This window comes from Apium graveolens, chromosome 5 (assembly GCF_009905375.1).
Source record: "Apium graveolens cultivar Ventura chromosome 5, ASM990537v1, whole genome shotgun sequence".
Lineage (NCBI taxonomy): Eukaryota > Viridiplantae > Streptophyta > Magnoliopsida > Apiales > Apiaceae > Apium > Apium graveolens.
Window position 1 is genome coordinate 101612383 of NC_133651.1, and position 24854 is coordinate 101637236.

The window sequence follows — 24854 nt, forward strand, 5'->3', positions numbered from 1 at the left end:
ACCATAGATTGCTTATAGCAACGCCGAGAAAATATTGCCTAAAGTGCTATTTTTGTTGCAATAGAGTTTATGGCAACAAATATGCCAAAATTGGGTGTTACATCTGAGTGCGTTGCAATTGGTCGATTTAGCAACGAATGTAGCACCTTATAGTAACATATTTAATTCATTACAATAGATCGATATAGCAACAAATTTTAATCTACAACAACGCCTAAATAACATTGCATTAGCTTAAATTTGTATCTTTTTTAGTGACCTTAAGGCAACAATATTAGATCAATGTCAATGATTTTAAGCAAGTTATTGCAATGATTTTGACCATATTGTAATGATTTTGTAACTTTTTAGCAACGTTATTTAATGAAATAGCAAAATTATTCAATGAAATAGCAACGTTTATTTTTTTAAAAAAATTGAAAGATACTTGTTGTAAATACAACTAGCCAGGCATAAAAGCCACAAATTCAATTGATAAATTATAATCTAGGCGTCAAGTTTTTGACAATCCTAAATCGGTACCATGACCGTTAAAATTAGTCTTACAAAGCTTTCTAAATCTAAGCTGCATACATAAACTAACAATAAAAGTCAAGCCATAATTTACACAAAAGACTTGGTCTAGATTGAGATAATAAAAATTACTAAGTTAAAAGAAGACCTAATGGACTAAGATATCTTTTTGATTAGCAGCCCTTTTGATATTTGTAGTAGACATCAAGCTAGCTTTCATCACAGCAAGCTGATCTTGATTAGCTTTTTCAGTATCTATAGCCTCATATTTATATATGCCAATGTCCTTGGGCTCTTGTGAAAAAACAATATCGGACATATCGTCCATTATACTGGATTTTGCTAAGGCTGTTGTATTTTATAAAGTAACAGGAATAATGGAGTCAATGCTCCTGTGGTTGTACATCTGTGCTTGCTGGAATTTAGCACGAACAGGAGAAAACTGCATAAATACAGTGTATTAAAACTGAAACTGTCAAAATACAAAGTCCTTCCGCTGGAGTAGCCATTTGTTTCTGCAAATTAATCACGACGAGAATTAAGCAACGAAACATTCTTAAGAACAAAACAACCTTATTCTTTTCGGCTGATGCAACCAGTGCATTGGCCATCAATTGAACACATAAGCTTCTATCACAAAAATAAAAATAATACTACATGTAGTGTGTTTGTCCTTACAGATTTTACCGTAGGTTATGTTTTTTTATGATGGTCAACTAGTACTTCCTCTCAAGTAATGCAACATGACAGAGTAGTCTCTCTCTTGCATAAAGGTAATTAAAAAATCAGAATTAATATATTGATCTGCAATGGCAAACAGAAGGGAGAAAAAAATATATTGTTGCGTGTTTCAAAGAAACTAATCTTAATCATTTAACTCTAACATAAAATTAAAATGCTAGTTAGATTCTTTATTGTGAAGGTCTGTAACTGAAAATTCTAAAAAACAAAAGAACTAATTAAGATATAAACCTGGTCCACGCCCATAGCTTGTACTTAAATAACCCGGTACTTCTATAATCATAATCATCAGTTCAAAACTCCGGAAAATCTTTTCAGGATCCAAGTTGCAAGTGTTTCATAGTCTGAACTACATTATGAAATTAATTATTGTTTTGCTAAGTCATATATGACATTATCTATACATCCAAAAGCACTGGACTTCATAATTCAGCAGCAGAATAGAAAGGCTATGTTAACTCCTTAAGGGTGAAATTAAATACTAGTTGATCAGGATCAAAAGTCTACATCCGGATAATATGCTGCTAAAAACACTCACCATATCTATTGTAGAACTCAAAGTACTCAGTGGGATTATTAATCATAAGATACGACTAGTGAAAAGCTAGTCTATAAAGTTGCATAAATCATTTATATTATAAAATTTGAGTTTTGGAAGTGAATCTGGTAAGACACCAGACCAAACAGATACTCTTTAATATGAAAATAAATCTGAGATGTATAATAAATAAACAAACTGTATGTCGATAAATGTGAGGATTAAGAAATGGAGGAGGCCTTAGTGATAGGGTGATTAACTTGAGAAAGTAGCTTGTCAACATCAACACCTCCTCGAACAGGAACAATATTACCGATATCACCAAGAAGAGGACAATTTCTCCGCTCATCCGCCACCACCTTCTTCCACATTCTTTTACTTAACTCTTCCAACAGCTGCATATAATAACAATTTAAATTTTTAATCCAAAATAACCAGAGTCTCCGGGATTATTAAAATATTGAAACCCCAAATTGAAAAATTGATAATTCCATATTAAAGAAACATATTGATAGACAAAATTATGAAATCGCACAATATGTAAAACCCCACCCAAATTTACGAACAAAAAGAATGATTGAATTAAAGAAGAAAAAATATAAAAAATAGAGATAGATGATAAATGAAATACCTCGATTTTATTGCTCTTGTGGAAGCAATGGAAGGGATTTGATTGAATTGAATCGAGTCTCTCTCTCTCTCTCAATCTCTTTATCTCTCTCAATCTCTATTTGGGAAAGAACATACCTTTTTGAGCTTGAGTGTTCTTCGAGGTTGAATCGACTTGATCTGGTATCATTCATATTACATCGATTTGAGCTTGAATCGGTGTTTGTCTGAGTGTCTCTCTCATCTCGCCATCAGAGTATTTGGGTGTATTTTGGTCTTGCTCAAATAACTTCCTTGGACTTTTTTTACCTAGCCTCTTGTTTCTAATAGCCCGGGCAAAAAATTTTAAAAGCCCACTAATCAAACAGCCCGCCAATATTTTAACTCAAAATTTTGAATTCTTTGCAACAATTTTGCACATTCGTTGCAAATTATTTAATTTTTTTCCAAAAATGCACTCTTTTGTAATATTTTTTAAAATATTACAATAGATACACATTTGTGAAAATTACTTCACAAATAGCAACGTTTTATAGACAAATTTTGAAGTTGGCGTTGCTATAGTCAATCTATGGTGTAGTGGGGATAAGCAAAATCTCTAAGGATGGGCACTTTCGGAACATAAAGGTTGGCAGATTCTCAAGATTCAGAGTTGGTTACTTGAATGGTTATTCATTGGATGATTGGCTCAAGCTTGTGGAAGCTATAAGAGAGACTGAAATTTTTGAAGAACTTCAACTGCTAGTAAATCTTAAGGACCTTATTAGAAAGGAGCTAGGCTATGAGAATTTCATGTAATAAATGTACTTATCAAACTCATGCAATCACTCAATGTATAAAGGCTGTATTTGTATTCTGTCAATTTTTATGTAATCTTTTATTGTTCATTGTAACTTGGGGTTAGTCTTCTTACCATGCATTAATTTGTGATAAGCAATCTTCTCACAAAATGCGGGAGATTGTTGTGCAAGACATGCCTGTATCATAACAAGACTAAGTCAAATTGATAGCCCTAAGAATTAGTTGTATGATAATTTAAATTTGTATTTTGTATTGTATTACTTGAGTCTGCAAAAATGTGAAAGATTAGACTGGGGTATTTTTCTGTAAACATGTTCAAGCCTAAGAATAAACTCTGGAAGAAGATCATGACTCAGAGAAATTGTGAAGAAGCTTGGAGTTGAATAAATATGTTTTAGAAAAAATGTTCTAAGTCAAGATATCTACAAGTCACAGATCAAAGTCATATACAGAAGTCGTTCGAGAACTCCAGAATGACTTATCGAGAAGTCCATAATAGCTTATAGAGAAGTTTCAGAGATATTGACAAGTCAAATGAAGACATGAAGATTTGAGATATCGACAATTCAAATTATCATTAGAGATCTCAGAAATATCTACAAGTCAAAATGTATTTAGAGATCTCTAAGATATCGACAAGTCATTTCTGCATTAGAGAACTCAGAGATATCGACAAGTCGAAATGAAGATATGAAGATTGGAGATATCAACAAGTCAATTTTCTCATTAGAGATCTCAGAGATATCGACAAGTAATTTCTACATGCAGAAATTTGGAGACCTCGACAAGCCAAGTTCACTTATAGAGAACTCAGAGATCTCGATAAGCCATTATACTTATCGAGATGTCAGTTCTCTATAGATCAAACTGGAGATCTCGATATGAACCTCAAGTACATAATGCAGAAAAGTTAAAAATCCAATATTATCAATCAACAAACGATCTAACCAATTAGTTTGACAAGTCTACAAAAGCATGATTGAAGAGTGCAAGATCAAAGGTCCACGATTAACTGACAAAAGAAAGTCATAGACCTACATGATTTGCAAAGATTCACTAAGCCAATAATGGAAAGTTTTAGAGATAACTTAAAGTAGGATTTAGTACATCTTATTGCATGTTGTGTAAACATGTGTTTACTAATCTATAAAGTAAACACTGGTCTTTGTTTTAGTTGTATCAAACAGATTTAGTTTTTTTTGTACTCTCTCAGGGAAGAAGTTGAGTTTTTTACTTACAAAGAACCAAGGATTTGTAGCAAAATGCTAGCTTGATTTTAATATAAAATTAATGTGAGTTTTGAATATTGTGTGCACTGTTTTATTTCAGCTAGCATAATATTACTGCATTTCTAATCTGTTTTGTTAACCAAGTAACAAACATTCAAAAAGATTTAAAAATATCCAAAATACATTTACCCTCTATGTTGTATTCATTACCTAACAAAACTGTATTGAAAAATAGAAATTTTATATTTGCATAATTATTTTTACAAAAGTTTTGACCATGCAAAACCCGACACTGTAGACATAAATCATAATTTTGTACATGTTAATACATTTTATTATTTATATTTATTACTTTTAAAATACATTATTCTTATAAATTATATCGAACAATACTTTTTCTAACATCACATTTTCTCACAAGTATATCATCTATCTCATTTGAATTTTAACTTTTGATGAATGACATCTCATTTTTTAACGAATCTAAACAGAGAATAATCCGAAAAGCTTTATTTGCCATGAATCATTATGATTCATTGGGTCATGGAGGTTGACTGTTTTATGTCTTTCAGAGATAATAAATTTTTGTTGATGATGTTTGACTGTTTGTTATAGCGAAGATCATACATATTTTGTTATATCGTTACATTAGTATAATTCTCAAGTATGGGATTATTTTTTAATCTTGTCTATATTAATATCGTATAATTTTTCCAGATTGTAAATTTGGAGTAGTAAAATTCAAAAAAGGGGATAGATTTGGCTTTATGGCTTTTCTCACTTCGATCATTAAAATTTTATTTTCTGAATATATAGAAAAACATTCATATATGTTTAGGTTAGATTATAAATTTTTTTGAAAGAAATAATTTTTTTGATGCGGATATTATAAACACAACTTTTTGACAAGGAAAATATAAAACACTTATTCTGTGGGGAGGAAAATATAAGCCCACTGGTTTGCAAACAAAATTATAAAAAAACAAATCCTCACAACAATAAAATAAAAATTAAACATAAAGGCCTCAAATTGAGGGTAGTTTAGTGAATGAGCTGATAAACACACACCGGAACTGAACTGCCTTTGGAACTCAACTCACAACTGAAAGTACAAACAAACTACAGTAAACATGTCAGACGAAGCCGTGGAATCAAATTCAATCGAAACTGGTAATAATAATTCCGAAGCAGAGTCAGTTGAATCCAGCGGTTGCAGTGTTAATAAAGGAACACCAGAATCTGATTTAGCAAAGGGACTTTCCTCAATTATATCCTCTGTTATTACAGATTTTGATTCCAGAGCTCAACAAACCATTCTTAGTCAACATCAACTTTCTTCCTCCATCGATCGTCTTGCCCTAGGTTATTTTCTCAATTTCTGTTTTAAATTGGTTATTACTCGATAGATATTTACTAATTATTTGTTAGAATAACATACTATTATATGTTTATTATGTTGTTGGAATGTGGTTTACTACAACTGCTTCAACTTACTGTCATTATTTTTCCATAATTTATCAGTTTATTGGTTTTTAAATTAAGGATGGGCTTCTACGATAACATTGTGGGTTGTAACTTGTAAGTGGCATTGGAATTTCTATGAATATTTCACTCTTGCTTGTTTCGTTGTAATGGATAAACGTATACTATTTACCAGTTTATAATGTTGGTACAAGGGATTGTTCTAGTAAATCGGAAATAAAGAGGATAAATAAATTGTCAATAAAAATGTTTATTTTAGACTACTTAAGTGTTTATTACTTTTCTCTCCTCTCGTTGCTTTCTGTATGTTGCATCATGGAATATTTTGTACTGTGTCAAGAAATCAGTCACATGTTAGAAATTAGAATTATCAGGATCATATCTCATATTTTAACATATTTTATGGCTAGGAGATATCAAGGTACCAGACTATATTGTGGTTAAGAGATGTTAATGTACCGGACTAAATAAGCTAAAGTTTTATTCTAGTGTCTGATTTATATTTGGTCGGCTATCATTTAGAAAAATTATAAGAAAAAGTCAGGGGCAGAGTCAGGAAATGATTTTCATTTGGGATAACTTCTGATTTTTTTTTTCTAATTTGATTCTGTAAGCTAGCAGTACTACACTAACAATAAAAACTTGTCTCACAGTCATGACATTCAAAACAAAACACGATAAAAAGGGCAATTTGAAATTGTCAAATTCTGTAGTAATAATCGAGATGAAGAGAAGATTGAGGAGAAGGGGCGATTACAACTAACTTTTATTAATTATAGTTGTACCCTTTTGAACGAGAGAGGACAGTAAGTATATGTATATCTGGATCTATACAGCTAATGGAAGGCAGACCAGTTTTGTGCACAAAATTTGGGATTAAGATACTGCTTATGTAAATTTTGAACAGTTATCTGAGAGACCTAATGTTGTGTTTGGCTGGAAGGTATGAATTTTGCTAGAGATGGATTCAAGGCTTTTGTTTAGTCCATTTTTTTGCTTTTAAAATTCAATGTTTTAGTTCGGTTCAATTTTATATGGTTCAGTTTTTATCGGTTTTGGTTACGTTTACTTTTTGTTCCTCAGCCCTAATTTATGGGGCTCCTTTATATAATTTGAATTCTTTACAGAATATGGCTTTGCAACCCCTTTGTTTTGACTTCATAGCTTCGTTTGTATGGGCTGACCTATTGACTTATTTGGAACCCATGTATTTGGGCCTCTTTGGGATAATCAGACCTATTCAGCTCATTATTATTATATGAATATTATTTGGCCCACAACATTATGGAATTAGCTTTGTATCTGCATTATGCTTATTGACTTGATAATCAATTAATCATGTATCATGGCAGAACTTGATCAGCTTCTCGAAGATGCACCTTTGCCTTTTATGATGCAACATGCTGCCAAGATATCTGGAGTTAGAAAAAGAGTTTCTTCTCTTAATTTAGTGTTGAAGTCTGTACAAAGACGTCTTGATAATATAGATCGAACGCTGTCTGCCGGCTTGTCACATGGTATATCTTGCTTTACACCGCTTCTTGCACTTAACGTTTTCCAAAACCAACAACTAGCTCAATACTTTTTAATTCTATTCCGTGGATATATTGATTATAATGCTATTAAGAGTTGAACGTTTTTTGCTTTTTTCTGCTAAAATATCCTTATGGTTAATGTCCATCATGTGTGTCTGGCTGTCTATTATTTTATTGGTCGTATTTTAGTTATATTTTGATCTCCATTACTTTTTAAAATAAGCAAGTACTATGTTACCCGGACTCTTCATTTTACCTTGGAGTACCCGTGCCGGACACTTGACACTCAGACATAATTACTCGGACTTGGACACTTATTCTAAGCCAGAAACATGTACATTTTTAAGATGTTGCCGAGTCTGACACTTGGACACGTATCCATGTCGGATACTTGTAGCTGAGTCCGAGTAACATAGAGCAAGTATGCATATGTTAAAGGTATTTGGTTTGCAAGCTAATGTATCGATTATTTGATCCTCTGACATCATCTTAATCTTTTTTTGCAATGGTTGCGACGTATTCGCTAAGATCTCTGATATGAGCACTATAGTCACCAGCCATACCAGTTTAATTTTGTTCACTTAGATACTATTGACGGCGTGAAATGGGAAATATGTCACGACTTGACAACTTTGACTTAGATGAGTTTGTGCATGACTAATGAATAATGATTGTATATTTGGGCAATAGTACTTAAATGGTCTACTTGTTGAAAAGACAATCTGAAATCGAGTGCATTAGAGCTTCATTGTGTTATGCTAGCAGAATTGCCTGATTACTATTATTTTTTTGTTGTTAATTTTACAAGGGGGGAGTTTGAGGAGATTTGGGGGATTGGGGTGGGGAGGCTCTAATTACAACTTTTTTGCTTGGGGGGGGGGGGCGCCCTGAACGTTGGATACCTCCCAATTCTCATCAAGATATAATATATTTGAAAAAAATGCATAGTATGTTATAAAATGGACCAACTCATGCTCGAACTTATGCCTTAAAAAATAAAACCAGTGAATTTGTTGAACTGAGTACTGACTTTGTGATTCTAATATTTTATATTGCCCTTCATAATTTTTGTCAGTAGATCACAAAGGACTTTGCAAAGTGTTCTATTTTCAACTAATTGATATTTGATTACCAAGATTATTTCAATAAAAGCAAAAGAATGGATAAGTAGTCTTGTATATCCTTGTCAAGTAGATTTAGATCAATTACAGTTAAAATTTTGGTCAACTATTTTGAACTAAAAATTGTATTTTTTTCTTAAATTTGCGATATCAGATACTTTTTTAGTTATTGCATGAAAGCTATATTAAGAAATCTTATTGGTATATTCGTATTATTTCTACAAGTCATTTTTAGATAATAAATTGAGAAAAGAATTGTGTGAGGATTTTTCTGGAGATAGAGAGAAATAAGAGCCTTGAGCATCATTATTTGGAGGGGCTTAAATGCCTGATGTGGATAAACAGAAAAGGACGGAGATGATGGGAAGTGTACATGGTGATATTCTAGAAGTAGTGGTGGGCTAGCGGGGGTCATTAAGATATTATGGTGCAGTTCGTGCTATTTATATTTTTGATTAAGGGAAAATGTTGTGTGAGCAGTTTTATTTCTTGCATTGTTTACTTCCTTAAGATTCAAGTTTAGCCTGGATTTCGTCTGCTATATATTGTTCAGCTAACTTTCTGGTTTGTGGCATTTGCAGAAAAGACCACCACCGGGAATTCTGAGCATCATTAGAAAGATGTAAGCTCATCTTGGATTTTCATATTTCCTTGATTATGCCAGTGATAGGCCAATTGTTGATTACTCTGAAACAAAGCAATCTGAGATTTGGATCAGTACTTGAATACTGTCTTCATTTATTTATTTTTAAAGTATTTAATGCAGTATTTGATACTTCAGTCTGCCTCGTGAAAGCAATGAGCTCATCAGCTCATCAGTAAAGTGGTAGAAACGACTGACAAAATGCCGGGACACTCTTTGCCTGGTAGGGCTGGAGGTTTGACCATATGTCTACATTTGTTTAGTTGTCATCTTGTGCTACCAGGAAGTTGGCATCATAAGAAATTGAATAAAACAATTAAGTGTGTAACTAAGTTTGTGCTATCAATAGTTGGCTACTAATTTGCATAATAAAACATTAAATAAAACAATTTAGAGAGTAACTTAGTAAAATTCTAACTTAATGGAAAGTAGAGGGATAGAAGATCTCGAAGACTAGGTGTTGAGGAGAAAAATCAAATTATTTCTGTTATAGGCTTGCAAATATTTTTTACTGGTTCGATTTCATGGCTTAATTGCTCTGAATCTGTTTGATGTTATTTCCGGCATTTGCTTTATATTGTGTAACAGATTTTCGAACAACATGAATGCTAAATATACAAGTACTTAGTAAGTACTTAACAGTTTCTGTGTATACATTGGTCTGCTCTCCAGCAAGTTGACAACTTTCCAAGGAACACATTACAGAAATATAAATAGTGCACATCTTGTATCTTTCATTAATGATTATATTGAATCTCAAAAACATTATATACAGTATCACATGATCAGAACAATACATCCCGTATAGTGCGATAATCTACCTTTGTGTAGCTCTGCCATATCATTCTTGTCGATTTTTGAAAGTTAAAAGCTTGGTGTATTATATTTTTTTTCTTTGTGTGATTGTGAGCATTGAATTTGGATTACTTGAATTGCTTTGGTAAGAAGGCAGGGTATGCCCTTCCTCACTGTACAGTTGTTCTTAGTTGCAATAGTACTGTTAGCTTGGTGGTCAACAAAATGTGCAAAAAGACAAGTTCTTAGCTGGGCCACTCTGATTCTTCAACCTTCCCCTGTAATTTAACAAGTTCAATGAATCTAGTATAACTGCAATATAAGCCAGGATTTTTGTTTGTTTCTTATGCTATTAATGGGTACCCTTTAGGACTGTACGGTGTACCCCAGCAAAGTTTAAAATCATCATTTCTTGTGAGAAAAATAATTGAAAAGAATGAATGTCCATTTTGTGAGCGATGACTTGAAAATAGAAGAGTTGAAAACAAAATTCCACATTTTGTGAGTGACGGCTATAATGATTAGTTTTGTTGATCTTTCTTTTGCTTTTTTGTGAAATAAATGTTCAAGTTTGAATTTTGAATAATGCACTATAATGATTTTTTTTTTTTAAGTTATTAGCAGAATTATTCTAATTGCTTGCAATTTGGAAGTATTCTCTAAAAACCCTCTGGTTATTACATTATCAATATCAATTGGACTAACCTAATAAAGGTTTAGGAAATTATTAATAAAATATGCTTAGGCGACTGCTAAAAAATAAAAAGAGAAACTGTATAACTCTAAAAAAAAAAATTATTTTAAAAATTTCTCAAAAGATAAAGTAATCAGTTTTTACTGGCTGTTTCTTTATAAATGTAATGGATCTCGCATATCTTCACTAATAAAAATGCGTTATGAAATTTTAGAAGAATTTTGGGATCGGTTTTGAATCCTGGCCTCCAATTTGAGGGTATTTTATACTAATAAAATTTGAAAATACTAAAAGTTTTTTTGACTAATTTAAAATTAAAAAATTTGAGACACAGAAACCCAATTTTCATACATAAAATTTCTAGTTACCCTTGACCAATTTAAAATTAAATGAATAAAAACACCAGAGCACATACCAATGTACCATGAGCTTTATTGTATCATTTTGTAGACCAAATGTCTGGTTCACAGCTAACATACCAAATCCATTGTTAAGCAAGTATTGCGTTTGTAATGAAGTGGAGCAGCTCTGGATATATATATCCAATAAACGGAAAAAAAAAGATGGAGCAGCTCCAAATTCGAGGAGGAGAATATAAAGGGCAGAATATTGTAACAACCTAGTAAAAAGTTTAATCATCTTTATGTGGGATTATTCTATTGTATTGGCATAGGGTGGTTAAAAAGGCGAGTTACTAGTAAAAAGACACTATTCATTGAAATGATTCAACAAGTGCGGCCTATGTGGGGTTTGGAGAAGTGTGGGTGTGGACCACCACATTATGCATTTTGAGATACGGGACAAGGAGCGGGGTTATCCACTTTTCTTTTTTCAAAATTTTGGGGTTGAATTTTTGGTATTTTATGTTGATGATGCTTGCTTGGTTTGTTGGAGCTGGACCACTGCCTTGATCATATTCTTTTTACGTTACCAAATCTTTTCTTATACTTTTTACCTTTTTAACGGTGTTTTAAAAATTGGTCGATTAAACCATCATTTTTATGACTCTTAATTCCCCATCATACTCATTTTATATTCATTCTGCATAAGTTTAGAGAATCTTTGGCAAAACTTTTCATTTGTAAAACCAAAAATAAATATCATCCACATAGATCTGAAATAGGATCATATCATCATCATACTTCTTGTAGAAGAGAGTTTTTTCAATAACATCTCCAGTGAATCCATACTTAATTAAAAATTATGACAGTGTGTCATACCAGCTCTAGGTGCTTATTTAAGTCCATAGAGAGCCTTGAGTAACTTGTATACAAAATTTGGAAATTCTGGATCTTTAAAACCAGGTGGTTGTTGCACATAAACCTCTTCTTCTAGCTTACCATTAAGGAATGCACTCTTCACATCCATTTGATATACCTTGAAATTTGAATGTGCAGCAAATGCAAGAAAAATCCTTATTGCTTCAAGTCTTGCAACTGGAGCAAAAGTTTCATCATAATCAATTCCTTCCTCCTGTGAGTAGCTTTTTGCAACCAACCTTGCTTTGTTTCTGGTGACAAATCCATATTCATCCATCTTGTTCCTGAACACCCACTTTGTTCCAATAATACTTCTGTTCTTTGGTGCAGGTACTAATTTCCATACATTATTTCTCTCAAACTGATTTAACTCTTCTTGCATAGCAGATATCCAATCAGGATCAAGAAGGGTTTCCTCAGTTTTCTTTGGCTCAACTTGTGACAGAATACATGCATGAAGACATTCATTTACAGTTGCACTCCTAGTCCTCACTCCAGTATTGGGATCACCAATAATAGCATCTGCATTATGACCCCTATCCCATTTACTTGTTGAGTTTGTTGACTTGTGTTTTCTGCTTCTTCTTCATCATTGGCATGACTTTCTGAATTTTCTCCTCTATCTCCCCCTGAGTTTTGCTATCAAATTCAGGTGTTTGAGATGAGCTTTCATTCTCATAATTCACTTGTTCAGTAGACACTTCTTCAACTCTGTGATTTGTGTTGACTTCAGCTTCATCATTAGAGTCACTATCAATGTTGAGATTTTCAAACTTTAGGGCTTCAGCTTCATTTTCATCAAGGTATTCCAAGCCTGGGCACTTGTCATCATCAAAAGTAACATTTGTACTTTCCATAAGCTTTTTTTGTTCAATCACATAGACTTTATATGCAGTTCTTTCCAATGAATATCCCAGAAAAATTACCTCAAAAACTTTAAAGTGGAATTTTCCCACATATTCAGAGTTGTCCTTTAAACCATAACACTTACTTCTAAACACATGAAGATGCTTCACAGTAGGCTTTCTTTTAGACATGATTGAGTAGGGTGACTTGCCAAGATTCTTATTAATGAGATATCTATTTTGAGTGTAGCATGCAGTGTTCACAGCTTCTTCCCAAAAATTTGTTGGCAACTTTACATCTTGCAACATTGTTCTAGAAGCCTCTACTAGTGTTCTATTCTTTCTCTCAACTACCCCCATTTTGTTGAGGTGTTCTAGCGACTGAGAACTCTTGAACAATGCCCTTGTCTTTGCAGAATTCAGTTAAGGTTGCATTCCTGAATTTTGTTCCATCGTCACTCCTCAATATTTTCACATAATTCTGATCTTCAGTCTGCTTCTCAATCTTCTTAATTTGTTCAATTATGATGTGTGAAGTTTCATCTTTAGAGTGCATAAATTCTACCCATGTATATCTTGAGTAGTCATCCACCATCACAAGTGCATATCTTTTTCTTGATATTGACTGGACATTAACTGGTCCAAAATAAATCCATGTGAATAAGTTGCTAAGGTGCACTTATAGAACTCACAGTTTTACTTTTGTGACTAGATCTTTTTCATTTTTTTTCTTTTTGACAAGCATCACAGACTTCATCTTGAGCAAATTCAAGGTTAGGCATGTCTCTCACCAACTCATTTTTAACTAGAGTATTGATTGCCTTGAAATTCAAGTGAGACAACTTTTTATGCCATAGCTTGCTTTGTTCTATAGATGCCTTTATGTAAAGCAACAAATTCCATTCTCATTTGCTAAGTCCAAGTCTGCAACAAATAAGCTTCATTTCCTTGCTCCTTTCATAGCAACTTCACTAGTTTTCTTACTGATAAAAGTGCATTCTTCTTTGCTAAATAAAACCTTAAAACCTTTATCTACAAATTGGCTGACACTAAGAAGATTCACTTCAAGACCAGCTACCAGTGCTACATCTTCAATGACAATATTTCCATTAATCAATTTGCCATATCCCATTGTGAAACCTTTACTGTTGTCTCCAAAAGTCACTAATGGGTCAGCCTTCTCCTCAAACTGTGATAGTAGGGTCATATCACCCGTCATATGTCTTGAGCATCCATTATCTATGATCCATATGACTTTATTCTTTTTGCCCTGTACACAATGAGTTCAGTGTGTTTAGCAACCTAGGCAGTGCTGGGTAATTTCTTCTTGTTAAAAGATTTGATAAAGGTAGAGTTTGATGATTCAGAAAGAATAGGGTTCATTGAATGATGTGCATTATCTATTTCTATTCTTCTTTTTCTTTCTTGCATCTTCAGTTTTCATTTCCTTGACAGGTGTCTTGGAATTTTGGTTGACCATGGGCTTCTTTTCAACTTTGGAAGTTGGAGTTGTTTCTGCATTTTTCTTCTCATTATCTTCATCAGCAATTTCTTGCTTTATGATCAACTATTCTTCACTGAAATCTACTTCACATGCTTTGAACATAGGTGAACCAACCTTTCTCAGTATAGTTGGGACATCTTCATTTTCTAGTTGCTTTTCCTTTATCACCTACAGCTTTCTTGTTGCTATTTAAAGCATCATAATCAAGACCAATAGCTATGTTAGCACATGGCTTGTTCTTCTCATGGTACTGACCAACCAACTCAGATGCATTCCTGAATGATTTCAGTTTCACCTCATTCTTCTCAATCTTTTCTCTTAACACAGCTTCAATCTCACTTGCATACTTCAGCTTGTTTTTCAAGTAGTCATTTTCTTGCTTGACTGATTCAAGCTCCACAAGCAGTAGATCCATCTTTTGTTTCTCACTCTCAAGATTCTTATTAGCTTTTGTTAGTCTACTGACTTACTCAGTAGCTGCTACTAAGCTAGTGTGTATATGAAACATCTTCACACTCATCTTTTTCCATAGTCTCCTTATATTGACTAGCATCTAATTCAATAGTGGTTAGAGTTGGTACCTTTGATTTAGAAGTGGATGTTTTCTCCATGCTCAAAAGCCATAAGTGCATAGTTTTCCAACCTCATCATCAACATCAGTATCATCCCAACTCTTTCTTTCTACAATATAAGCTTTTCCAGACTGCTTTTTCAAGAGAGTTTCATACTTTGCTTCCAGTTCTAGATAGGCCTTGTCTTTCTTCACCTTTTTAGGCTTTCTGCATCCAGTAGTAAAGTGACCCAACTCATCACAGTTGAAGCACCTTATCTTTGATCTGTCCACGGATCCTGTTTTGTAGCCACCTTTGCTAACTGAATTATACTGAGCTTTTGGTTTCCAGTTATTGTTGGAAGACTGTCCCCTGCCTTTGAAAAATCCTTGGCTTCTTGACTCTTATGTTGGAGAATTTCCTAGCCAAGTAAGCCATGGATTGGTCCATTTCATCTAGCTCATCCAAGAAATAATATTCATCTTCCTCCAGATGCAATACAACTTGCTTCTGAGGTCCTTTGTTCTTTTGTTCTATAGCTTGAACAACTGAAACTTGATCATCTTGCTCATCTTCACTTTCTTCTCTATCATTCACAATCAAAACACTTGAACCATTAACAACATGACCATGGTGTGCTTTCAATAATTCTCTTTGTATCATTTCAAGTTCATAAGTTTTCAAGATTCCATATAGAACTTCCAAAGTAATTCTGCTTAAATCTCTTTCTTCTCTAATAGCTGATATTTTCTATTCAAGATGGTCAAGAAGAGCTAGCAGAAACTTTAGGTTAACCTCCTCACCTTTATAATATTTATCATGTAGCTGCAAGTCATTTATCAATTTATTGAACCTTTCAAAAACATCAGTGATTCCTTCTTTTGGTTTAACCATAAACCCCTCATACTGAGAAACCAGAATCCTCTTTTGGTTTGACTTAACCTCCTCCGTTCCTTCACATAAGATCTCTATTTTCTCCCAAATCTGTTTGGTTGTGTCACTGTTGATAATGTTATTGTACATTACATTGTCAAGTGACTCTATTAAGATCAGCTGCAAGCCACTATCCAGAGAGACTATTTCTTTTTTAGTTTTCATTATATTATGAAGGATCTTTAGAAGCATAATGTGCTGGAATAACCATGTCCCCATCTGTAGATTCCTCAACTCTTATCATGTGAGTAAAAGACCCATTCTTGAGGATCTGAAGGTATAATGGATTGGCCATCCTGATGAACATCAACATTTTCTTTTCCATAGTGTGGAGTTAGATCTGTCAAAGGTAGAATTTTGATACTGCTAAGCTTTTGTGTATTCATTCTTCCAAAAATTTTAATTTGTTTGCTTTAAGATTTTGCTCTGATACCACTTGTTAGGTAATGAATACAACACAAAGGGGGGTGAATGTGTTTTAGACAATTTTAATGGCTTTTTAATTATCTTAAACTTGGTGAAGAAAGCAGATAAGAAATGTAACAATATTATGTTAACTGAACTAAAGACAGTGCACCCAATATTTCAAGACTCACTTAATTTTATATAAAAATCAAGCTAGTGTTTTGCTACAAATTTCGAGGTTCTTGGTATGTTAAGAACTCAGCTTCTCTCTTGAGAGTTACAAAATTTCCTAGATCTATTTTTTTGTTACGACTAAAACAAAGCATCCAGTGTTTACTATATAGAAGAGTAATCACTGGTTTTACACAGCATGCTATTGCATGTACTAAATCCTACTTTAAGTTAACTAAAACTTTTTATTTCTGGCTTAGTGTATCTTTTCAAATCGTGCATGTCTGTGACTTTACTTTGTCAGTTAATCTTGGCCTTTGATCTTGTACTCTTCAAGCTGCTTTTGTAGACTTTTCAAATCAGTGATTGATTTATTTGTTGATTGATAATCTTGGATATTTAACTGGTCTGCACTTTGTAGTTTGAGTTTTACTTTGAGATCTCTAGTTTGATATATAGAGAACTCGACATCTCAATAAGTATAATGGCTTGTCGAGAACTCTCATTACTCTATAGTTGTTTTGACTTATCGAAGTCTCTGAGTTCTCTATAAGAGAATTTGGCTTGTCGAGGTCTCTAAATTTCTGCATGTAGAATTGACTTGTCGATATCTCCAATCTTCATGTCTTCATTTTGACTTGTCGATATCTTTGAGTTCTCTAGTGCAGAAATGACTTGTCGATATCTCAGAGATCTCTAAGGATAATTTGACTTACCGATATCTCTGAGATCTCTAGTGATAATTTGACTTGTTGATATCTCCAATCTTCACATCTTCATTTGACTTGTCGAAATCTCTGAGGCTTCTCTATAAGCTTTTCTTGACTTCTCGATAAGTCATTTTGGAGTTCTCGAATGACTTCTTTATAACACTTAATCTGTGACTTGTAGATTTCTTGACTTAGAATGTTTTTTCTCAAAACATATTTATTCAACTCCAAGCTTCTTCACACTTTCTCTGAGTCATGATCTTCTTCCAGAGTTTATTCTTAGGCTTGAGACTGTTTATAGAAAATACTCCAGTCTAATCTATATACATTTTTACAAACTTAAGTGATATAATACAAAATGCAAACTTAGATTATCATATAACTTACTTAGTGCTGTCAATTTGACTTAGTCTTATTATGGCACATGCATGTCCTGTTTTTAGATAAATAATCACACGCAGAGGGGGGGTGAATGTGTGTTTGTGTTTTTCTGCTTTTCTTGAAGTATTTTTTATGGTGAACAAAGTAAATTAAAATCTTGTAGTAAAATATGTCAGTACTGAATTTAGACAAATAAAATAATGAACACAAATATTTCAAAACTCACTTAATTTTATATTAAAATTAAGAATGTTTTGCTACAAATTTTCTAGGCTCTTTGTTGATAAAGAGCTTAGCTTCTCCCTTAAGAGAATACAAGATTTTTCTGATCTAAATTGTTACTTCTAACAAAACATCCGGTGTTTACTTTATAGAACAATAAACATTGGTTATTACACAGCATGCATTAGCATGTACTAAACCCTATTTTTGGATAATCAAATCTTTCTATTTCTGGATTAGTGTATCTTTGCTAATCTTGCACGCATGTGACTTTACTTTGCCAGTTAATCTTGGCCTTTGATCTTGTACTCTTCAAGCTGCTTTTATAGACTTGTCAATCCAATTGATTAGATTGTTTGTTAATTGATAATCTTGGATATTGAACTGGTCTGCACTTTGTACTTCGAGTTTTACCTCGAGATCTCCAGTTTGGTATATAGAGAACTTTACATCTCGATAAGTATATTGGCTAAACGAGATCTCTAATCACTCTACAGTTGTTTTGACTTATCGAAGTCTTTGAGTTCTCTATAAGAGAATTTAGCTTGTCGAGATCTCTCATCTTCATGTCTTCACTTTGGCTTATCGATAACTCTGAGTTCTCTAATGACAAGTTGACTTATCGATAACTCTGAGTTCTCTAGTGACAAGTTATTCTATCAATAACTCTGAGTCCTCTAGTGATAAATTGCCTTATCGATAACTCTGAGTTCTCTAGTGAAGAAATGACTTGTCGCTATCTCCATTATTCATGTTTTCAAATTGGCTTGTCGATATCTCTGACTTCTCTAGTAGCTTTTCCTGACTTGTCGATAAGTCATTCTGGAGTTCTCGAATGACTTCTCTATAACACTTAATCAGTGACTTGTAGAGATCCTAACTTAAAATATTTTTTCCAAAATAGAATTATTCAACTCTAAGCTTCTTCAGAATTCCTCTGAGGCATGATCTTCTTGATCTTCTTCCAGATAGAATTCTTAGGCTTGATACTGTTTACGGAAAAAGACTCAAGTCTGCTCTTGTACATTTTTACAGACTTAAATGTTACAATAAAAAATGCAAAATATAGATTACAATACAACTTACTTAGAGTTATCAATTTAACTTAATCTTGTTATTGTACAGGCATATCTTGCACAACAATCTCCTCCAATTTGTGAGAAGATTGCTTATCACAAATTCATGCCTGTTAACAAGACTAACCCCAAGCTTCAATGGAAAATAAGACTAATACATAAAAATTGACACAATTATAAAATTAATACATTAGGTGATTTCTTGAGTTTAAATAGTTACATGCATCAGACAAAGACTATTTTTGCTACTTGCTTCTACTCTAATGAGTTTCTTTAGATATACAAGAATTTCAAGTTCTTCTATGATTGGAGTCCCTATCAGAGCTTCCACAAGTTTGAGTATGTCTTGCTTTGGATAACCATCTAGCAAATCAATCCTAAATTTTGTGAATGTGCCAGCTTTGACATTTAGAAACCTTCCATCCTGGGAAATTCTGCTCATTCCTTATGCCTTGAGTTCTTCTGATCTTTTAATGTACATTTCAATCTCCTCATCATACTTCCTTGTCTTCTCCTCATATGCAGCCTTATTCCTTGCTCTCCTTTCATCCCTTACTATCAACCATTCAGCTAAAACAGATTTTTATGCTCTTGTAGCAGTATCCTTATCCTTCAATAAACTTATCACTCTCTTGATTTATGTGGGTGAAAAGTTATCCATTAAGTTGCAGCCGAGAAATATGAAGGACCCATCTTCATAGTAGATTTTTACTTCCCTTAATGTTACAACCCAAACTCTGACTATTTCCTCAGCTAGTTGTTGAAAGTAGTCTTCATTTGAGATGCACCAGTTTAAAGATAGAAAATCACTTTGCTTGTAACAGTTCCCGATGGACCTTTCAGTGACTTGCACTTTTTCATTATGATTAGCTTTCTTAGATTTCCTCCCAACAGACTTGTAGTTAACTTTGAGTGATGGCTTGACAGAAGGTAGATTTATGATTTTCTTGAGAAATGTTTGGCTTGTGGTGATTGGTATTTTCAGAAAGGTGTTAGTAGTTTGTTTGTATAGGAATTTAGGCTTTGAGGTAGGAGGTGGTTCAGGGTATGAGATGGTTAGCTTTGAATGTTGAGCTTGATTTGTTTGGATTTTTAGGATTTGTTGGTGTGGTCCCGAGCCATCTTGCTTTTTCTTCCTTCTTCTCTCATCACCTTTCTTCTTTTCATCATCCTTCTTCTTTTCTTGCTTCTTGTCCTTGCTGCCAATTGCTTTTGAAGATTGACTTCGATTTGAGCCAGAAGGTTTTTGTTCATCATGCTTCTGCTCATCATCATCCTTGTCATCTTTTAGATTAAACTGAGTGGATGGCAACATGGTGTCAGGCATTTCTAAGATACTTTTCAAGAATCCTGATCATTTCTTCATCTTCAGTTTTCTTGATCTTTTTATACTTCAAATCAGATTGAAGAGTCATGATCAGCCTCATATTCTCGCTCACACAGTTCTTGGGCACATTTAAGGTTTTATTCTTCTTGGTCTGTGGACAGATCTAGGACACCCCCTTACTTGGATATAGATAGGCTTCAGGGAAGGCTGGTATATGTGTATTCTTAAGCTCATGAAGAAGCTGAGTGTCCTCTGTGATGACTACACGTACTTTATCAATCACAACATCTAGCTCAAATGCCCTTAGAGTTCTGAGATTTGAAAGTGAAACTTGAAGGCATCTATCTACCCCACCATCATTGATTTTAACAACAGTACTCTTCTGTAGAAAGTTCTCAATATTCACAACTACTACCCTGACTGAGTTGATAGTCTTGCCCAATGCTCTTTTATATGTGATGAAGTTATTTTGAAGGGACATTCTTAAGACTACAAGAAGTTCACTGAATTCTTAATCTTGATTTGGTCCTTCTACAACCTTGATAAGTCTTTCTTTTCCTACATCTTGGACATGTTGAGTTTGTGAAGAGCTTTGGCCAACCTGAATAGGCTCCTTAGATTTAAATTTAGCATCCCTGGATTATTTAATCCTAACCCCAATCTCCCCCTTAGTCTCGGTGACAAGCATAAGTATAAGAGTTAATAATTCTGACCTTATTTTTTCAGGTAGTGAGGGCAGTGGGATGTTGAGTTTCTCCATGATGGCTCCCAAAGTAACAGAATTATATATTTGGAGATGCTTGTGAGAATCCATCAGGGTTTTGATATCTGATTGTTGACTCTTTACTACAGAAGTCAAAGCCTGAACTTGAGCATTGAAGGAGAAATTTGAAGTCTCTAGAGAAGCAACATATGCCTTGAGATCTTGAATATCTTGAGTAGAGGATCTTGAAGTAAAGTTTGAGGTAGATGGTCCAAATGAAGCTTGCACATACTTCTGTATTCAATGACCAAAGGGGAAGGAGTGTATCTTGCAGTGTGCATTCGATTCAGCTTCCACCTTGTGTCATTAGAATTTGTTATATGATCTTGAACTACCTTGTGCAAGGCTACAAAGGATTCTTTGAGCCGTGTGACACTCTTGTCCACCTCAATTAAATCATACCTTGACATTTGTTCTGAAAAGGTTTTGAATTGATTCTTGATCTCCACCTGTAAGGGGATTATTTCATCCATCTTTCTTCTCACCATTCCCATTATTTTGTCTTCATGACCAGTCAACTTGATTACTAGAGCTTTTCCAAAGAGATGGAAAACTTTTAGTTGAGCTTTGGAGACTTCATTTATTGCATTATAAACCTCACCAGGAGTTAGAGCTTTGGCATTGCTTCCCAGAATGGTTAGATAATCTTCCCTGAATTTAGCCAAAACATCCTCCATCTCTAGACTGTAGTCCTTGTTCAGCCAAGCATCACAGTTGCCATCCTGTTCAGCTTCATTAACAATTTTATCTTGTTGTTGTAGGACATCTGTTTGATATGAGATTATGATGGCTTGGTAATCCTGGTTAGATATATCTGAGATTAACAGCTGTTGAGAGATGTGAGCAAGTCCAAACAACTGACCCACTAGAAGATCATCCACAATTGTTGGTTGAGCTTCAGTTGTATGCAACCATTTGGAGATGAGGTGAGGGTGGTGAGATTGAGAGGTTGAAGGTTGAAGTGTAGGGTCAGAACCATCTGTGACAGGAGTCACGGTTTGACTCACAGATTTCTCTGTGTTTATGACAGGGTATTGTTCCTCACCAGTTGTGGGAACCTCAATTTGAATTGGAGGGGATTTGACTGTGCTACTATCATTTGCAACAGTCTCAAACCCTTGTGTGTCTTGCACCAAATTGTCACTTGAATGTGCTATTCTTGCCTCCTCTATGACATGATCATTGAAAATTATACTCCCAGCTTTAATTTTCAAAGAAATTTAAGCCAGGGTTTTGAGGGGAGTTGTTCCGGGAACAGGAACCTCCAATTAAATTGGAGAGGATTTAGATAGCTCCCCCTCAAGAGTACTACCCTCAAACCTTGCAGTCTGTGAAGACTGATTTGCACATAAAGGTGCATTTGTGACCTCCATGGGGTCCTCAGTAAAAACTGATGAATCCCCCATATTTGTGTTTGTGTCATCAAAGTCTACCTCAGCATATAGCCTCTCACCAACGTATTGTGGTTTCTGGGTGGTGATCAAGGTTTTTTGAACCAAGTCACTTGATTGGGGCAATATTTGAGGATTTGATTCAAGTGCTTCAATATAGGAAGAAGAAAAGTTAGATATAAGAGTTTGAAGTTTAGGACTGAGTGTTGGCAGCTCCCCCGGAATGGATGAGGGAGCTTCAAGGAATATGCTCTCCTTATGTGTGTCATCCTTATTTCTCCTATCATACACTTGGATTTGTTCAAGTGTTGGCTGTGCAGACTCTTTACAAGATGTATTGGAGAGAATGCTCTTTTCCATAGAAACACCCTATTGAGAGGATGTATCTAGAATTTGTTTTGTCCCCATTTGTACAACTGCATCCTTTTGGGAGGATACAAAGGTGGCTCAAGTGGTCAACTCAGTTTTCTTAGCCTTCTTTGTTTTTATGACCAAAGGTGACTCATGTTGTATTTGTTCCTCACCACTCTCATTCATTACTGTAAGGATTATCTCTCTTCTCTTCTTTTTACTCACTTCATCTTTTTGAGAGGATGAAGTGGTTGGTTTCCTAGCTACTATTTGTTTTGAAGAAATGGTCTCAGCTTGGGAAGGCCCCTGTTGGTTTTCCTGTATTTGAACTTCTACAGGTTCAGGGACCATAGTTGTACTAGATTGAGCATTTGATCTCATAACAGGCATAGGGTAAGGGTAAGTCCTAAACCTCTCCATCAAGAATAAAGTGATTTTCAGACTCTCATTTACCTTATTCTTTGTAGTAAGTGAACCAAATATTATTTTGGACACTTGCTTACAATTGTCTATTCTACTGTTATCTATACCATTCAACAAATGTGTGTCTATTACTTTATGATTTAAAGTAGACAAAATAAATCTAGGAAAGAAAATTTCCTTACCTCTAGCAGATTGGGGCATGGTCAGCTTGGTTGCAAGTTCTTCCAGGATTAATAGACCAACATTCAAGTATCTGTTGTGGGATATTGAGAACACCAGCTTCTACACCATACTTGATATATTGTCATATCATGTCTTCCTGCATGTGAAGGCCTTTACAATAGAATCAAACATAAAGGACCATTCCTTCCTTAGGTTTGTCCTGTTCAAGCTTGCCAAGTTGATTCTTCCATCATAGTTGATGAGGTCCATGAACTCAGCTAGTTCATCTAGGGTTGGCACCTCCACTAGATTTACAGTTGGAAGACCAAAACTGCATTCACATCTTGCTCATTGAACTCTATCTTTTGGCCTCCAATTGAGCATGTCACCACCAAGGACACAGAGTTATCAAGCATAACAGTTCTCACCATTGCCGTTGTCCAGAATTCATGCAAAACGTCCAAGTATAGGACTGGGTTAGCTGTTAGAGCACCTGCAAGATAGGATTCAGACAGAAATTTCACAAACCCCTTAAAACTGTCAGGGGCTTGGTTAGCATCAGCGAAAGCGGGCTTGGTTAGCATCAGTGAAAGCTATGTAGTTGGTTCCTTTTTATGGGATTATAGCTCTAACATTTTTTAGTGTCATTGTTGTTGAGTAAGAGTGAATGGGTAAGAAAAATTAGTGAAAAGGAGTTTGAAACGAGAGAGAAATAGTTTAGAATTAAAAAAGCTAGGTCACTTAGTGTGACACCCTCCAAACCCGGGTCAGAAGTTTGGGGTTTACAATATACACACACCCAATATATAAACATGTATATGAAAGTAATATATGCAATGACCCTACTTATCATAACCACGGATCACAACAGGTTAAAGTATGAAACATGCCACAATTTTAACTTCTATTACATCATACCAAATCCCAACTAGTTCAACTTACAACTCATAATGATATCATTCTCACAATCTTACATAACTCATCTACAATATAAAGCTCTTGCTAGCTCGATCCAACTTAACCGGGAATCCTAGCTCACACACTGGACTGGGAGTCCTCATTACCAACCATTTCCTTTTTAACTGTAAAATAACATAAACATATTTGCAATAGTGAGCTAACTAGCTCAGCAAGTCATAATAGCAACAATTGAGGTTAAACAATGACCGATTGGAATGATTCAGAAGAATTAAGTTTCTGAATAAGCAATGATTAGAATTGGATATTCACTTTTTATTTTAAAAAACCAAGGTTAGGATGCTGATCAGTCACGCACTAACCCCGAGAAAGACACACAACTCTACTCTTTATACTGGATCCAAGGCACGCATTGGCCTAATATAACCACAAACCTGGTCTGACCACGAATCTGGTCCACATTTATAAAACCATCCAATTCTAAAACAATTCAATATGATAACCATTATAATTCAATAAAAACAGAATCCTGATGAACATTGATAAGCATTTATCTCAGAGCATAAAATATTTCACAGGTATCACCAGGGTATATCAAGGTGTAAACATGAAGAACGGCTTCAAGCCTGATGAAGAATCAAGTATCTGATGAACAATGATTCAATGATAATACAGGGTATAGATCTTTGGTGTCATAGGGTATTCCAGGGTGTATAAGTTTCTATATGCTCAAGAAATTTTGTTGCAATACTTGGTTTATG

At 34.3% G+C, this 24854-nt stretch overlaps 1 protein-coding gene and 1 long non-coding RNA gene across 3 annotated transcripts; one reads left to right on the plus strand and one right to left on the minus strand.

Moving 5' to 3' along the window:
* Positions 1 to 713: 713 nt before the first annotated feature.
* Positions 714 to 2645, minus strand: LOC141724707 (uncharacterized). Its single transcript, XR_012576864.1, has 3 exons — positions 2424 to 2645; positions 2053 to 2187; positions 714 to 1028 (listed from the first exon to the last, which is right to left on the minus strand). It is a non-coding gene; the product is annotated as an uncharacterized LOC141724707 (long non-coding RNA).
* A 2797-nt stretch (positions 2646 to 5442) lies between these two features.
* LOC141724322 (uncharacterized) lies at positions 5443 to 9917 on the plus strand. 2 transcript variants are annotated; one of them, XM_074526422.1, is made up of 4 exons: positions 5443 to 5793; positions 7266 to 7430; positions 9151 to 9191; positions 9336 to 9917. In XM_074526422.1, exons 1-3 carry the CDS (start codon positions 5562 to 5564, stop codon positions 9183 to 9185), a joined length of 432 nt encoding a protein of 143 aa, XP_074382523.1. In that variant the 5' UTR covers positions 5443 to 5561; the 3' UTR covers positions 9186 to 9191; positions 9336 to 9917. The 2 variants fall into 2 exon arrangements, with proteins under 2 accessions (XP_074382523.1, XP_074382522.1); XM_074526421.1 differs by having other exon boundaries at positions 5445 to 5793; positions 9151 to 9349.
* The last annotated feature ends 14937 nt before the right edge of the window (positions 9918 to 24854 follow it).